Below are 18,010 nucleotides of genomic sequence, written 5' to 3'. Positions count from 1 at the left end.
TCAGGGTGGATGAAGGAACGAGGAGGTGTGGCGGCCTCGTGGGGGTTGTCGATGTGTCTCCAAGATGCAACCACCTCGGAGACCTCGGAGCAACCTGTTGAGCAGTGGCATGACCAGTCAAGCCACTCCCCTCGTACGTGTCGACGTTCACGCAACTTCCTCCTGATATTTATTTATTTTTAACTCTATTTTCTCGAGTCCCTTTCGATGCCGGCGTTCCTTGCTATATTTTCTCCTTCTCAGCTAACATTTCTGTGACCAGTTGCTCACGTTTCATGTGCCTCTCTCTCTCTCTCTCTCTCTCTCTCTCTCTCTCTGTCTCCGTGAAGAGCGAACATGAGTCAGATGGGTGATCATTCTTGTGATCAATCGACCAAGAAGATGATCAGAGAGCCGCTCCTGGAGAACCCAACCCCAAAGGGTGGCCTCAGAACCATCCCTTTCATAATTGGTATGGGATTCATACACATATCTGTACATGTTCGTTCATTGCATTACCATGTCTGTGTATGGTTTAGTTCATTCCAGGATTGGGGGTGTGTTTATATGTGCAGCGCGTTTGAGAAAGAGGCAAGCTTCGGATTGCTGCCCAACATGGTGGTGTACTTGACCCAAGAGTACCGCTTGGAGAACGTCGCCACTGCCAACCTCCTCAGGGGTCATGCATGATGCTTGCAATGGCGACAAGTTTGTAGGGCCATTTTCATCGACAGCTTCTTCTGCTTGACGCTGCATGAAGTCACTGTAAAGAAAGCTCCAAAAAATACAGTTGTTAGTCTCATATAAAACCGTCATTCATTCAAGACTAAGCTCTAACTCAAGAGACGGAGCTTACTTTTTGCACATTCAAGACTAAGAGGAACCTGCAAGAACAAGCTAGTCAAGAGTGATCATGATATGATGACTGAAGGGTACTCATAATGGGTTGTGGGCAAAGAAGGACCTTTATTTCCTTTATCGAGGAAAGAATGGTTATAGATGAACTAAAAAGATGTTTGGTACAGTTCTTTTAGAGCAGTCTTAACCGTATAAGGAGTTGTTGCGGCAATTATAGGGTGTTTACTATTTAGCAAAAAGATTTCGTTAAGAATGTTAACAGAGTACTTGTTAAGCAACTAAATAAGAGAACACTGACTAACCTTATAATATACATACATATATATATATTCATATATATGTTAATACCTTAAATCGAATATTTGCTCATTAAGCTTGTCTAATAAATAACCTGAGAGTACTCATTAATCAAATCCTCAGTGAAAATCTCTTACCTGTAGGTTGTAGGGCATCCACCACTGCAGCAACTTAAAATGGCTTTTAGGTATTGCACCATCCAACTTTTAAGGAACTTATGACACTTCTAATTTAAACCACCACCACCACCCCCCGGAAGAATTGTCCATTTGGATCCATCTTATACCCAGTCTCATGTGTTCTATGATGCACAAGTAAGAACATCTTTTTAGGAAGTCCTCAACCTAGAAATGCTTTTATCTGAATATACTTAATCTTGGAGTACCAATATTAAACGATGTCATTACGTCAAAAGGCAACTCTTGTAAATTAGATAATCTGAGGACGTCTACCTCCATATAATTTATTCCTGCCTTCCTTTACCATCTTAAAAGTCCGCACTTTGTCTAAGCATTCTTGCCTCAACAATCACTTCATTAGTACTATAAATTAAAAAGAGTACATATTACAAAGAATGCAAGTTACATTCTCTTGTCATCATAGCATAATTATTTTATGATTACAATCATACCAAACAATGAACCATATTGTAAGAAAGTCTCTAGATAAGTGGATTATATTCAATATCGAGTATATATATAGCATCCAATTAGAGTACGATACTTTATTTCGTAATTGTGGTTTTCTGCATTTTCATATAATTGTGGCAAAAGAGAATGCAGACAGTCGGAAGACCCCAGTTTAAAGGGGGGTCAACTTTGTCTCGTTGCTAGTTTTCTTTTTGGCTTTTGGACTCCACTGTTTTTGGTGCTTTGCCCATAGAAGGGGTTTAAAGAATGCCTTCTTGAACGGCGGGATTCATGAAAGCCACGAGATTCTTCTTGCCTTTGTCAATATGAAAACTTGAAATGACTTAAAGTGAGCAAGCGAGGGCCCGTGTGCAAAACTCGGTAGATCCTCTCAATGATTACCCAAACAAAACAGAACACAAAATTCCTGCTGAAGTTGATGGTTTGAATTCAATCCGAAACATTCAAACTGAGATTAATTTTTGTTTTGACTGCATAAATTTCAAGCATATGGCTCTTTACTCGAAAATTGTACTGCTCAATTAGTCCGTCGCTTGAAAATTTCACTGCTCAATTTGTCCATTGCGGAGAGTGTCAGGAAATTGGCATGAGTGCAGCTAAACCTTTTGTAAAACAGTGTTTGCTTCAACTCATATTGTTGGTCAGTTGTACTCCCAATGGGAGATATAATTTGTTTCTTTGCGATTTACCATTCTAGGAACATGTCGAGAGCTGTAGCATGTCTGTGTCTTATCATCCCAATGAACACCCCACACCCTCATCGAATTGGTTGGGGCCATGGTAGTCGTAGTAGTCTTTTTGTGATAGATAATGTGATAGCTTGATTTTCGAGTTTGTTTTTGATTAAATGAACTGGGCTTTTCATCGACGTGTCTATGGTCTTTTTCTTTGAGTTGGCCACTCACAAATAACTAATTTATCTGGTGAAGCCGTTAAGGAATATAAACATGATAGACTTGAGAATTCGGTCAAAAATCGATTGCTCGACCGTGCTAATTTGCAATGGTCAATATGACACCGTCAAAATCGATTAGAGACTGAAGATAGGTCGATTTGACAGGGATATGTAATTGAAGTGTGGGTGATTCTATCTAATTACAAAATTCATGTTGAACGGCACTAAATCAATTTTTATGTTGATTTTGTACCATGTGCCCGTAATTGAAACCTTGAAATTTTTACAACAACTAAGAGTCACCTATGAGTCGAAGATGTACAATGTGGATAGAAAATGATCGACCATGGGTCAAATGCATTAAAAATTCCTAAAAGCTACCCGGTAGGTTAGGTTACGTTAAAATTGCGTCCGATTAAAATTAACCATGAAATTGAACCCGGTTTCAAGAATTGAAAGTTCGAGCGTGTCACAATTTATTTAAGGAACATCATCTAATCCTTTAAGAAATTTTTGGCGAGTTTGGAATTTTTCAGAAAAATTGAATTTCGGACAATTCAGAAAAAGAAAAGAAATTGGGATGGGAGAGGGATTTGTCATTTTTGCTATCCAAAATTGTTTTTGTGGGAATTTATATGCAAGAAAGTAATGGGGGACCAAAGGAATGAGCATGTGGACTTTTGGGACCAAGTATTGATGGTATAAGATATTTTCTTTGACCTTTGAAGACCTTGTTCCCTCCCCTCTTGCGTCGTTTACCTCGGCTAAACACCCCCACTGCTCCTTTCCTTTCATTTTCACTTCCATGCACACTTCAAGTTTTTCCTTCAATTTCCCTTTGCCATTGACCTTCTCTGCCTCTTTACTGGTGTTGTTCCCCATCATTTTCTTTTATTTGTTGTTGTATCATCATCTGTAGTCACTCCATCCCCCATCATCCCCATCCCACCGACTCACCATCTCACTCCCCTCAATTCAACCCCCGACGCACCCTCTCACCGCTCGAAGCTGTTCCTTCTCTGTTTCTCCTCACACTTGGCCACCAGTTCGCCCGGCCGTTCCAGTCACGGCCCACGACCAACCCCTCGATCGACCACCATCCTCGCGCCAAGTCTAGCTTAGCCAAGCCCAATCGCAAGCCACCAAAGCCAACTTGTCCCAAAACCAAAATCGAGCAGCCCAATCGTGGGCCTCGTGGGCTTTTTCAGCCCAATCCGAGCTCCCTTTGATGTAGCCGTAGGCTCGAGTTTTGCTCATTGTTGCGCTGCCGTCGCCGTGAACTCATCGGCTTGTTAAATCGGTGAATTTACTTTATAAACCTTAATTAGGGGTTAATTATGCTTATGGTGGTTTAATTAGCCTAAGGAATGATTAGTTAGCTTAAGAGATATTAGAGTAATTATTTAATTAAATTAGGTAATTAGGCTAAATTAGCTATTAGGTGGTTAGATTAAATTAGTTAGATTAGTAGGTTAGTTAATTAGTGATTAGGTGGTTAGATTAGCCTAGGTAGATTAATTAGTCATTTATTTAATTATTTTTGTAATTTTTGTAATTATTTATTATTTTTCGGAAATTATATCATGATAGACGGTTGCTAGAATTTCGTGCTGATTGTTGTGGTATAATTAGTTTGTGCAATTGAGTGTTAATTTGTGCAATTTGATGTTGATTGGTGAATTTTGATTTATTATTTCAAAATTATGGATTTTTGGTATTTAATTAGAAAAAATACCGAGTGTTGGTTTTTGACGCTGAAAATGTTTCTAATACTATATAAAATCGTGGGATTTTAAAATGAAAGAATATCATGCTTTATGGTCCAATTTGGTTGTGTGTCCACACACCTATTTTACTGGGTGTTTTTAATATAAAGAAAATATGCCAAGTGCATTATTTAAATTGAAGCATTTGAGTGCAAAGCACGATGTCATTGGTCAATATTGGATGTGCGTGTGAACACTATGAGAACCCATCACTTGATATGTGTCGAGTAGATGATGCTCCTATGTGGAATGCCCTTGATAATGTATGCCCGTCGCAGTGGAGGCTGGACCAATGCTCCTATGTAGAATGCCATCTAGATGTAGATGTTGCTATACTCGACGAAACGAGACAATGCCCAGCTATGTCGGATGACCGTTGACTGTTGAGTTAGGCGTGCCCGTTGGGCTATAATTAACTGGAATGCTTAATTGCATGAGATGACTACGTCTGATTATGGGGAAAAATTGTGTGGCATGGAATGTGATGTGTCATAACAATTTGGCCTTATAATTGGAATCCCTGTGATTGACTGGTATATGAGTTGGAGTGTTTAAATTATTGAGTGCATTTACGGTATGCATATACGATATGAGCTGTACTGCATGGGGGTGCTAAGGTGAGGTAAGTCTCATTTGATATGTGCTTAGTCTGACTCTAGATGTATTATCTTTCTAATCGGGATTTATGGTGTAGATTCTCTGAGATTTCTATATGACCCCATCGTGGGTTACCAAATTCAGGGCCGTAGCATGGAGGATCTAAAGCCCGAGGCTGAAGGGGTTAGAGTGTAGATGGCCTAGAGGTTTCTTTTAAGTCGACATTTTCAAGTGTTTATAAAGTGTACTTTGTTTAAATCGGTTGTCCTGCTTTTCCATCCCATGTTTGTTTGTTGTTTGGGGATTGTTATTTCGCTTCCGTATGTGTAATAAAATGAATGATTCGGCAATGCGTTCTTGGAACATCGCAATTGGATTGACTACCGAGAGATGCACATACTTGAGATTTGGGGCGTGACATCCCCACCCGAAGTGGTATCAAAGCTGGTTAGTGTATGGCGTGATAAAGTGCGATGGGTCTTGGGATAGTTAGTAGGAAATGTCTTTTTCTTATGCCGATGCATGTGATTGATAGCTAATTGGTCGCTTGTTTGTGGGGTCACTTAGTTTCTAATTCTGTATGGAATTGGGAAGTAGGTCTTGTAGAGAGCCTACAAGATGAGTGACTAAAAGCAAATAACTCCTAGGAAGAGGTCAATAGGATCTGTCACTCGAGGTAGGATGTCGACAGGGGTTGGTGCCCGAGGGAGAGCGTCGGCTCAGGCTAGAGTAAGCGGATTAGCACCGCCGGCGGTTGATGTTGGCATAATACCACTTGGCAATCCGAGAATCGAGGGATCATCCAGGTGCTAGAGACGTCGGGAAATGTAGTAGGGTAGCAAGCCCAAAATCAAGCTGCTGCCGCCACCGCTATAGCCGCCGCCGCTATGGCCACCGCCACTGCTGCAGCCAATGCCACTACTGATGCCGCCGCACCTGCCGAGATTCCACCCGGGAACGTGATTATTGAGAGACCAATGCACAAGTTCGTAGAGCAGTTGCTGAAGTTGAACCCGCCGAGGTTCATAGGAGCAAGTGATCTCGAGGCTGTAACCCTCTGGATCTAAGACTTGAAGAAAACTTTCACACTGCTGAGGTGCACAGAGGATGAAAATGTGGTTCTTGCAGTCTATCAGCTGGAGGGAAATGCAAATACTTGGGGGAGGGCCACCATAGGTAGAGTGTTCCCTGAAGGTGTGATCCCGGAGTGGAATGACTTTGTTGAAACTTTTAATGGCAAGTACTTCTCGACACAGTGCCAAGGAACAAAAGATGGAGGAATTCCAGCGCCTTCGTAAATGTCTAATGTCTGTAGACCAATACGAGGCAAAGCTTGCCGAACTATTGTAGTATGCCCCGAGACTGGTAAAAGATCCAAGGGACAGAGCTAGGAGGTTTAAGAATGGCCTCAGACCGGAGTTAAAGAATTTGTTGATACCGTACAATCTGAATGACTACAATGACTTGTATGAATGGGCCTAATTGATAGAGAGAAACCTAAAGGAACAAGTCGCCGCATCTGGGTCGCGATTTGGTTCGAATAAAGATGGTAACCGATTCGGGAAGAAGCCGATGATAGGTGGAAGATATTCCATTTCGCCCGACTGGAAGGGTGGGATTGGAAAGTCGGCACCTAACTCGAACGGTGCCTGCCGTTTCTATGGGAGACAACATGGATTAGCCTCGTGTTTTCCTAGGACAAGAGTTTGCTATGGGTGTCGCCAACATGGCCACCAGGTGAAGAACTATCCACACAAGTCCGGGAGCGCAGGCACCATCACCGCAGACAAGGCACTACTAGGATGGTGAAAGGGATAAGAATGAACCGAGCCATGCATCGATCGAAGAAGAATAATTCTAGGATAATTTTATCATAGTGGCACAGTGGAAATATGATTAAGCTTGTAGGACTTCAGTTTGTTGTAATGAATTCATAGAAAGCAGAATCACTGGCTAAAGTTGTACTTGATTATTTTTCTTATGTATAACTTTAATGTCATATACGAAAAGAGTTAGCTCAAGGAGCATCTTGCTATAATGGGTTGTTATTGTGAAGTACTTTAGTTTAAACCGTTAATGAGTGAAAGTTTCGAGTTTGTTGGGTGTTGAGGAGGATCCTCGATTACCTTAATTTTGTCGTTTGAGGCACCTCGTTTGTTAGACGGGGGTTGCCAAGGTTACTTGGCAACTGTCGTGGATATGACAGTTGAGGAGTTGAAGATGGTGGATATTGTTGTGGTTCAAGAGTTTCTAGATGTATTTATGAAGGAATTACCTAGTCTGCCCCCAAAAAGGGAGATCAAATTCATAATCGAGTTGGCCTCGGGATGGAGCCAATCTCTAAGGCTCCTTACCATATGGTGTTGTCAGAGTTGAAGGAACTGAAGGTGTAGATGTAGGAGATGTTGGATAAGGGATTCATACGTCCCAGTGCATCATCTTGGGGAACACCAGTTTTGTTTGTGAAAAGGAAAGATGGTTCGTTGCATTTTTGCAATGACTATCGGCAACTCAACCAAGTGATGATCAAGAACAAGCACCCGAAACTGAGGATCGACAACTTGTTCGACTAGTTGTAGGGAGCATCAATATTTTCTAAAATCAACTTGAGGATAGGATCATCATCAGCTGAGGATTAGAAAGGAAGACATATCGAAGACGGCATTTCGTACGTGTTATGGTCATTATGAGTTTACTATAATGTTGTTTGGGTTGACGAACGCCCTAGCTGCTTTCATGGATTTGATGAATTGTGTGTTCAAGGAGTACTTGGATTAGTTTGTGATAGTGTTCATCGACGATATCCTAGCATACTCGAGGAGTCTTGAGGAGCACGAAAGGCACTTAAGAATAGTGCTTCAGACTTTGCAAGATCATGGACTGTACGCCAAGTTCAGTAAATGCGAGTTTTGGTTAACTTGTGTGGCATTCCTAGGTCACGTGATTTCAGGCGAAGGAATTTCAGTGGACCCAACCAAGATTGAAGTAGTTATCAATTGGCCAATATCGATGACAGTGATCGAGATTAAGAGCTTTTTAGGATTGGCAAGTTATTATAGACAGTTCATGGAAGGATTTTCAGCATTAGTCTCACCTTTGACTAGAATGTTGAATAAGGAAGAGAAGTTTGTATGGATGGATTAGTGCGAACGTAATTTTCAAGAGTTTAAGCAAAGCTGGCTACCGGACCCGAGTTGACAATTCCATATGGTCCTGGAGGATACAAGATCTACAGTGATGCGTCATTTAGAGGACTGGGTTGCGTGTTAATGTAACATGGTAGAATTGTTGCATATGTGTCCGTTAGTGGAGACCTCATGAGTTGAATTACTTGATGCATGACTTAGATTAGACCTCCCATTAGTTGGGGACATTACTTATGGGGAAAGGTTCCAAATCTTTACAAATCACCAAAGTCTCAAGTATTTATTCTCTTAGAAGGAGTTGAATATGAGACACCAATGTTGGATGGAACTTCTCAAGGACTATGATTATGATATCATGTATCACCTTGGAAAGGCTAATAAAGGTCGCATATGTGTTGAGTTGGAAGTCTTCAATTGCGTAGATGGTGATTAAGGAGTGGATCTTACTTGAAGGAGCTTGAGATTTGATTTTCAAATTTGAGGTAGATCACCTTTCAAATCTTATGGCCATCCTCAAAATTGAATCGGAAGTGCAAATCAAAATCAAGACATTATAGTTGATAGACCTAGAGATCCAAAAGATTCTGCAAGAGGATGTAGATAAGAAAAATGCTGACTTTCAAATTTCCGAAGATGGAACACTAAAGTTTTGTGGACGATTGTGTGTACCTAACTATGCAGAGCTTAAAGAAGAGATCTTGTTTAAAGTTCATCATAGCAATTACATCATTCATCTAGGAAGTATAAAGATGTATCAAAATATGCGTCAATACTATTAGTGGACCAGTATGAAGGCGGATATTACCAAGCATGTTGTCAAGTGTCTAATGTGTCAACAAGTGAAGGCACAGGACTGTAAGGGCGCGTTGGCAATGATTCTATTCCCGGAACCGATTCGACAAGAAATGATTATTTTTGATTCTTCTCCCTGAACCGATTCTCGAGTAAAAGAACGTGTTTGGTAACTGTCTAAAATTTTTTATTCTAGAATAGAATTGCATTTAATAACGTATTCATTGATTCTGTTCCAATTTTTTTTTAAAATAATTTTTTCTACTTTTTACTTTTTTTTTTTTTTCTTTTTTTTTACCTTTTTACCTTTTTTTCCTTTTCCTTTTTCATTTTTTCTTTTCATTTTTCTTCTTCTTCTTCTTGTGGCCGGTCGCCGACCGCGACCTGCCGGACGAGGGCCGGCGACCTCACCCAGCGTCGGCCCTCGGCGAGGCTGGCCCTTGTCGGCCGAGCCTCGCCGGTAGGCCGGGCGAGGCTCGCCGTGGACAGGGCGTGCCTCGCCGGGGGCCGGGCGAGGCCCGCCCGGCAACCGGGTCGAGCTAGGCGAGCCCGGCCGGTGGTTAGGCGGGCCTCGCCGGGGCTGGGCAAGCCTCCGGCGAGCTTGCCGGACCTTGCCCCCGGCCAGGCGAGCCTCCGGCGAGCTCATCGGACCCGCCCGGCCGACGAGCCTCCGCGAGCTCGCGGACCGGCGGCCGGCGGTGGTGGGCGGCGGCGGACGGCGGTGGGCGACGGTCGTTAGGGCTGAGCGGTTCCCGGTTACCCGGGAACCGGTCCGGCTTGGTTCCCGGTTCCAAGGGGGACCGGTTCCGCCCTGGTTCCTTTTTCTAGGAACCGAACTGTTTCGAACCGGAACCGGTTACTTAGGGCAGAAAAAGCTCGACCTTGGATGTTCTAGTGACTTGTATGTGATGTTCTAGTTGAAGTTTGGCTTCGGCCTCTAAATGAAAGTTGTAAAGGACTTCTTGGAGTATAACATACTCAAATTTGGGACAAAACAAACAAGCATAAGTGGTTGAAATCGTTATTCTTTGGAAAGACTGGATCTGGAGATTTTGGGACCGACCCTTGATGAATGCATGGACTGTAAGGCAACCTTTTTGTTGAAATTTTACTTTGGTTTCTTAACAAAAGTTGTAAAGGACATCCTGAGGTACAACATATCAAAAATTTAGAGAAAAAAAACAAGAATAGGTAGGTGAAATCGTGGTCCTTTGGAGATGGTTAGATTTGAAATTACGGTACTACAAACAGGGATTTTAACCGTCCATATTTAATTATCTAGGACGAATTTGACTTTGATGTTTTCATGAAGTATCTACCTTATGGTCTTGGCTATCACATAGTCCAATTTCATAATTTTTGAAGGTCATTTGGGTATTTAATCGGAAATGTTTCTAAAACTGTGCAATCTGATGTGTTCGGATCTTGTAAGTTGCAATGTGTGGACTATATCATTTTGTATGAGGTTCTTTTGGAAATGTGTTCTGCATGAAATATCTCTCTTCATGTCTTCCCTACAACATATTTAAATTTCGTAATTTTTGTAGTTCATTTGCCTATTTAACCAAAAATGTTTCAAAAACTGTGCAAGTAGAGAATAGGAAAAGTAAATCGATTTTATCTTTTAATCCAGAACGAATTGGACTACGCTTTCTTCATGAAACTTGTACCTCTAGGTCTTAAATACAACGTGTCCAAATTTCTTCATTTAAGGGTTTAATCGAAATTGTTTTCAAAACTTGTACTTCTAGACATTCTTGTTCTAGTGGTGTTTTATTTCTACTTTCTAGTTTGCTATTTGTTTTGAAATTTCTAATTATATTCTATTATTGTTGTGCAGTGCGAAGTTAATGTATCAAGATAACATGTCAATGGGAAGTTACCGTGTAGTATACACGTACATTATAGTTTTTTTTTTTAACGTGCATACGTTATATTTTTTTTTTTTTAGTAACGTGCGTGCACGTTATAGTTTTTTTTTTGGTAACGTGCACATAAGTTATATTTTTTTTGGTAATGTGCGCATATGTTATATTTTTTTTGGTAACGTACGCGTACATTATAGTTTTTTTTGGTAACGTGCGCGTACGTTATAGTTTTTTTGGGTAACGTGCGTATATATTATAGTTCAAATCTGAAAATAACAATAACAAAAAAAAAGGAACCTGTTGGAACCTGAAATCGACCCTAGAACCTGTGACAGGGTAGGTTCCAGGTTTTCGGTTCCCACGGGTAGGTTCCAGGTTCCTCATTTTGAGGAACCTGTACCCGAGGGTAGGTTCTAGGTTCCAGACGGAACCGAACCGGAACCTGGAACCGCTCACCCCTAACGGTCGCGGGATGGCGGAAGGAAAGAAGAAGAGTTTTATTGTGTTGATTCTTTTTTTGATTCTCGGACGCAGAATCAACTTTTTTTTTATTCTCAAATCTACTCCCAAACTGATTCTGGGAACAAATTTGTTCCCGGGAACAAAATTTTTACCAAACTCGATTCTCATCCCAAACTGATTCTGGGAACAAAAAATCAAAATTAGTCACTGTTTGGCATGTTGCCAAACAGGGCCTAAGCCGGGAGGACTGTTGCAACCTCTCGAGATTCCTGAGTGGAAGTGAGAACATATCACAATGGACTTTGTGATGGGCTTACCAAGGAGTAGAGGGGTAATGATTCCATATGGGTTGTGGTTGATATATTGACAAAGTCGGCTTACTTCATCGTCGTACGAAAGGATTTTGCATTGGATAGTATGCTGAGCTGTATGTGCGCCAAATAGTTTTTCTACATGGAATACTGTTGACACCTAAATTTTGGCGACCTGTTTAGTCATTTATTGCATTAAAAATTATGGGTTAATTTTATCTTTAAAAAATAGTTAATTGCATATCATATAGTTTTAGGTGCATTTATTTTTAATTTGCATTTACATTGGGCTGATAACAAATGGGTTAGAATTGATGGTTTAGAACTTTAATTTGATGAGTTGAGTTAAACCCATAAAGGGAGTAAATTGGCCCAAATCCATATCATCCGGGAGATTTTACAGATTTCAATTCAAAAATAAATATTGCATTCGGAAAAGCAAATATTGTGTTTGGAAAAGAAATCTTCATGGATATCGATTTGGAAAAATTAAAACCATAATCCATGATCTATAAATAGGTTAGAATGCGTAGGGCTTTGAGGAAGCCACACGGATTGACACATATAGCCACATTGGGCTCTCTCTGGGTTTCTAGAGAAAGGAAAAGTCAAAAAGGAAAAAAAAAAAGAGTGAGAGAGAGGAAAACCGGTGAGGGGACGTGAGAGATGTGTGATCGGTGAGAGAGAGAGAGAGAGAGAGAGAGAGAGAGAGAGAGAGAGAGAGAGAGAGAAAAGAGAAGGAAAAGGGAAACCGTGTCTCTTCTTCGCGCGGGGGGTGGGGTGGCCCTCGATTGTGCCAGCAGTCGAGCCACCGACCGCCGCTGCCCCGCCGGCAACTCCTGAGCCGTCGACCACCATTGTTCCGCCGGTGACCCACGAGCCCTCTTTGCTCCACTGCCACTCTGTCGGTCTGTTGCTGAAGCTATAACCCGAAACCAGCACTCCTCCTTCACCTAGATCTACTCAGCACCTCTGTTTGAACTTGAAGCCACTTGCTGCACCTCCTCAACCAAGCGACCAACCAACCCGCTTCCATCATGTCGATCCAACGCCAGTAGTCGAGCCTCAGAACCTGCGTTGGCCATCGCACTAGCAACGCTTCTGCCGGCGACCCACAAACGCCAACGTCGCAGCAGCTCACCCAATCATCACCATTGGTTGCTGCACCTCTACCTACACCTTGTGCTCGCGCCACTGTCACCGCTTCACCCGACAACCTAAGATCCACAGCCCAGCTCCGTCGCCCTCGCGCTGCTCCACCTTCGATTGATGCAATAGCCCCCTACTCCGTAACGCCTCAGTCTTGCTTTGCCCGCGAAGCCGCCGCTATTGCCAATCCGCTCCACCAACCCGACGAAGCCGCCGTTGTCCCGATCTACGGGATGGCCCCCTGCACTGCATCTCTGCCACTTCCGACCTATGACTTTCACCCTACAGCCGTCCAGGCCTCGCCTTAGCTTGCTGTCGCCACCTCTATCCAAGCGCCAACGACGCTAGCAGCCAAGCTCCTTGCTGCCACCAGTAGCTCGCTTCTACTCGGCATCCAGCAGCTCTTGCCGATCCACCGCGATCCACCCGCGATGCTATTGCCGAGGCCCCTTGCTACCAACGCTGTCGGTCCGCCCTTGTCGGAGATCCGATGCCCGCCGCCGCCACTCACCGGAATGTCGGCGACCAACCCCCTTGGTGACCCGACCGACGGCGCACCCACCATGAAGCTACCAAGCTGTGTATGGAAGGAAAAAAATGGAAAATCTAATTACGTAGCTTTTTTTCTTTTATTTGCTTTATTCTATTTTATTATGTTATTTATTTTTTTAGTAGAATTATTCCTAATGTATGATTGAGATTCCGACATGAGATTGCCTCTGAAATTTGGGATTGATAGTTCGATTTTCGCGCTCGAAATGCAACTCGCAATTGATTGCAAAATTGTCAATCCGATCTCATGCCCGAGATTCGATTCGCGACTTATTTAAAAATTGGCCAACCCGATCTCATGCGTGAGATATGGTTCGTCAATTTGTGGATATTGATTCTATCTTATTTGATTTACCGTCATGTTGGTTGAATCAATTTTACTTTTGTAAAAGGAAAAATCCAAAAAATATTTTAATCAAGATTAGGTTGGTTTTATAATATCTCTTGTTATCTTGCATATTTAGAATATGGATTTTATTTCGAATTTGTTAAAAAAAAAATGCGCATTCATTTAGGATGGTAGTTTTAAATTTGAATTGCACGTTTAATTATTTGGCAATTTTTAATTTCGAATTTCATAAAAGAAAAAGAAAAAAATTAGAATAGGGTATTCTTTGCCCATCATTGCATATTAGGATAGATTGCATGCTTATTAAGAAAATAAAAATCATGTGCACATCATATAGAATTAGGTTCATGAAATGCACGTCATTTAGTGATTGTTATTAGATTCATTTAATTAGAAATTGACCGTCATTAAGATTAAGTCATTTTGGTTAATTTAGATTGCATATTTAATTATTGCATGTCATTAAGAAAACACAATAAAATTACTTTACTCATGTCATATAGATTAAGTCATATTGCCATGCTATATCATTACATGTTAGATTAGTAACATTGCATTGCATATAGATTAGGTTCTCATTAAATAAGGTGAAAACAAAAATTGAGTGACTGCGTGTTAATTAGAAATCATATCTAGGGTTATTGATGTGAATTCCGATCTAACATTGCAGATACTTTCATTGCTTATGAGGTAAGTCTTGCATTTTTTTTATTTGCTTTTTTGAGTGTTAAATTGGTAGGTTTGCGCACTCGTGTGATCACCTCACATGTTAGGGAAGTGATTTAAAATTAATTCAAATTGCTTGCAAAACATTTTTTTTTTCAAAATAAAAAGGAAAATGTACCGGAAGGGCATTAGAAACTTCTAGTATAACCAAGTCCCCGTACCCAAAGTCTCTGGTTTGTAGAAGTAAAATAATTCTCCCATTATTTTACTTAGGTGTTTAATTAACCTATCGTAAACTGATTAGTGGGGATTCCTAATTGAAAAAATTAATCGCATGTTAAGAGCTTGAAGTTAAGTCGCGAATTGGTATAGGCTTGGGAGAGTCCGAGTTAAGTTAGACTTAGTAGTCCATTAGCCTAATTTTAGGTGGTGCACCCAAAATGTAGGTCGCTACAAGTACCCGTGACGATCACTTCTGATTGAGACCTTAGATTTGCAACAGCATTTTGGAAAAGTTTGCAGATTGCCTTAGGAACGAAAATGCAGTACAGTATGGCCTATCATCCACAGACGGGTGGCCAGTCTGAGAGGACGATTCAAACTCTCGAGGACATGTTGCAAACATGTGTACTAGACTTCAAAGGAAGCTGGCTTGTTGAGTTCGCCTACAACAACAGTTACCAACAGAGTATTCAGATAGCACCGTTTGAAGCGTTGTAGAGTAGAGCATGCAAAACACCAGTTTGTTGGGATGAAGTCGAAAAGCGAAAGATCACCGACCCAGAGTTAGTTCAACAGTCAATGGATACAGTTGCAGTTATTAGAGACAGACTGAAGACCGCTCAGAGTCGCCAAAAAATTTCTGTTGATAAGCGTTGAAGACCATTGGAATTCCAAGTTGGTGAGCACGTCTTTTTGAATGTGTCATCGATGAGGGGTACTTTACGCTTTGGGAAAAGGGGAAAGTTGAGTCCGAGATGTGGCATCCCAAAATTCATGACGACCTCTAGTTACATTAAAGTCTATGAATAGGTGATGGAAGTACCATTAAGTTATTTTATAGCCATTTAATTCATAATTTGCAATAAGATTTATGGCCAAGCTTTTAATGGATAATTATGTGATAGGAAAGAAAATGCTATCATTGGCCATGTGTTTTATAAATTGGAATTTATGGATTTATGATTTCAAGTTTTACGGCCATATGAAATTGTAATTTAGTATTTATATAAGTGGGGATTTATGGTAAATTATTAAAAGTAAAAATGGACTTATTTAAGAAAATTTTGGGCCATTTAAGCTTGGACTTTAGGCCCAAGTGTGTTGGCCTAAAGTGGGCCAATAGGCCCGGCCCATAGAGCCATGAAGTGGTCGACCAAGCTGGCCCAAGATTGGCCCAAGAAGAAGGCCCATCAACCTTGCATGTAATCGGACAAGTGGCATGAAGGAGGTGAAGCATGGTGGACACTTGTCTTCCTCCACAATTACACTTGTCCTTTGCCATTAGACACTTGTCCATCTTACATCCACTTAATCATTTTCTTTCATGCAAAAAAAAAAAAAAAAAGTTAATTGATTAATCAAAAAGCAAGAAAAGGGGAGGGGATTCTCGGAAGTAAGAGAGAGAAGAGAGACCGAGAGAAATTGAGAGTGAGAGAAACCGAGAGAAAGGAAGAAGAGATAGCGCAAGGAAGAGCTGCCCGTCCGCTCGTTCGTCGCCATCCGTGTGCCGTCGTTGCTCGATTTTGGAGGCAAGTTAGGATCAATTTCTACTCTTGCATGTGTGGTTGAAATCTTGGATGTTTAGAGGCAAGGAATCAAAGCAAATGTGGTTTGCTCTTGAAGATGCTTGCTGATTTCGTGTGTACCGCTCGACCCAGAAACTTGTGGAGGCTTGCATGCATGTTTCGAGTTGGATTTTGACTTCGACTCCTTCATGAAAGTTGTAGCCAACATATTAAAATAAAACATACTAAAATTTGGGACGAAATAGTTGAGATTTAAGGGGAAAAACCCTCTTCCTACGGAGACACTAGATCTGGAACTGTTTTACTGACCTTTTGGTAGTTTTGTGGGTTGCATGTTGCTTTTTACCGAGAATTTCTCTTCGACGTCTGCATGAAACTTGTAGAGAACATCCTAAAAACTAACATACTCAAATTTAAGGTAAAATTAGCAAGTGTAGCTTAGTGAATCGACTTTCTCTTGAAGACGGTAAATCTGGAAACACGGTACTGAACACCCGAGACTTCTAGGACTTATATGGTGACTATTCTCTGGAAATTTCACTTAGATACCTTAATGAAAGTTGTAGGGGACCTCTTGAAACAAAACATATCCAAATTTCAGAGGAAATGAAGAATAATAAGTGGGTGAAAACTTGATATTTTGGAGATGATTATACTGGACGTTTCGGCGCTAGAATCAGGAGCTTCGGACGTCTATAGAAAATTATATAGAACTAATCTTACCTAGATTTCTTCATGAAAAACCTACGTTACTGTCTTAAATATAAACTGGTAAAATTTCATAATTTTCGGAGGTCATTCGGGTATTTCAATCGAATTATTTCAAAAACTGCGCAATCTGTTTCTATCCGAAATTGCATGCTGTATTTGTGTGTATTATATCTTCTTGTGTGAAACTCTTTAAGACATGTGTTCTTCACGAAATTGATATATTATTGTCTTGTCTATCTCATGTCCTGATTTCATGATTTTTGAGAATCATATGGATATTTAATTCAAATGTTTTCTAAAATGGTACAAGCTGGAATTTTGTAAACTTCGAAAAGGCATGAAATATAGACTATTTTAAATTGCATGGACTCCATGAATTGTATTTTTATGAGTGACTATGTCTTGCTGCATGTATGATGATGATTGGAGATGCATATAAGAATTAAAAAGGATGAAAGTGATCTTGTTTGCCATTACATCATATGCCATGCTAATTTTGAGACATAAATTGGTGAACGTGAACAATGATAAATGAGGAAACTGTTGGAGGCTGTTGATAATGCCCCGGGAGTGTCGGGATGCCCGGAATGTGGGGGTGCTGGATGCCCGGTGGCCTAGTGGCGTAATTCCAGAAGGTCCTCGGGAGTTTCGAGATGCCTGGTGGTATACGGTAGGTAATTCTAGAGGAGGGGGGGAATCCTGGTGGTATGTCGGTATGTAATTCCGGAAGCCCTGGAGGTTGTGCTTAGGGGAATGCTTCGTGATGCTAGTTGGGATACGAGATGCCCGGCCAGGGAGTGTAAATGCCGAATGCCCGGTTGTATTTTGAATACATGCCTGGAGGTTCCTCGTGATGCTAGTTGGGATACGAGATGCCCGGAATGTGAGGGGCCAGATGCCCGGTTGTATTTTGAATACATGCCCGGAGGTTACTTGCGATGACTGGTTGGATGCGAGTGATGAATGTGGGATGCAAACATTGGTCCCGGGAAAGAGAAATGTGGCGGTCCAATATAAAAAGATGAAATTGAAATATGCATGATGATATATGCATGACATGACGATATGAGCATGGATGCATGGTAACGATGATGGTACATGTGAAATGATGATGAGTGCATGGATGCATGGTAATGATGATGGCACGTGTGATATGATGATGATGAGTGCATGGATGCATGATAATGATGATGGTACATGTGACATTATGATGG

At 41.2% G+C, this 18,010-nt stretch overlaps 1 protein-coding gene across 1 annotated transcript in view; it reads left to right on the top strand.

The window, feature by feature from the left end:
• The first annotated feature begins 321 nt into the window (after positions 1-321).
• The window catches only part of LOC104436243 (protein NRT1/ PTR FAMILY 1.2), a 34,351-nt gene continuing 16,662 nt past the window's right edge, over positions 322-18,010 (top strand). Inside the window, exon 1 of the mRNA XM_039310077.1 lies at positions 322-451. Coding sequence (XP_039166011.1) covers positions 337-451 — 115 coding nt within the window. The 5' untranslated portion in view covers positions 322-336. The remainder of the gene's footprint in view (positions 452-18,010) is intronic.

The sequence above is a fragment of the Eucalyptus grandis genome, chromosome 3, assembly GCF_016545825.1.
Source record: "Eucalyptus grandis isolate ANBG69807.140 chromosome 3, ASM1654582v1, whole genome shotgun sequence".
Lineage (NCBI taxonomy): Eukaryota > Viridiplantae > Streptophyta > Magnoliopsida > Myrtales > Myrtaceae > Eucalyptus > Eucalyptus grandis.
The sequence above is the reverse complement of the archived record's forward strand: the minus strand, read 5'-3'. Positions and strand labels throughout refer to the sequence as shown.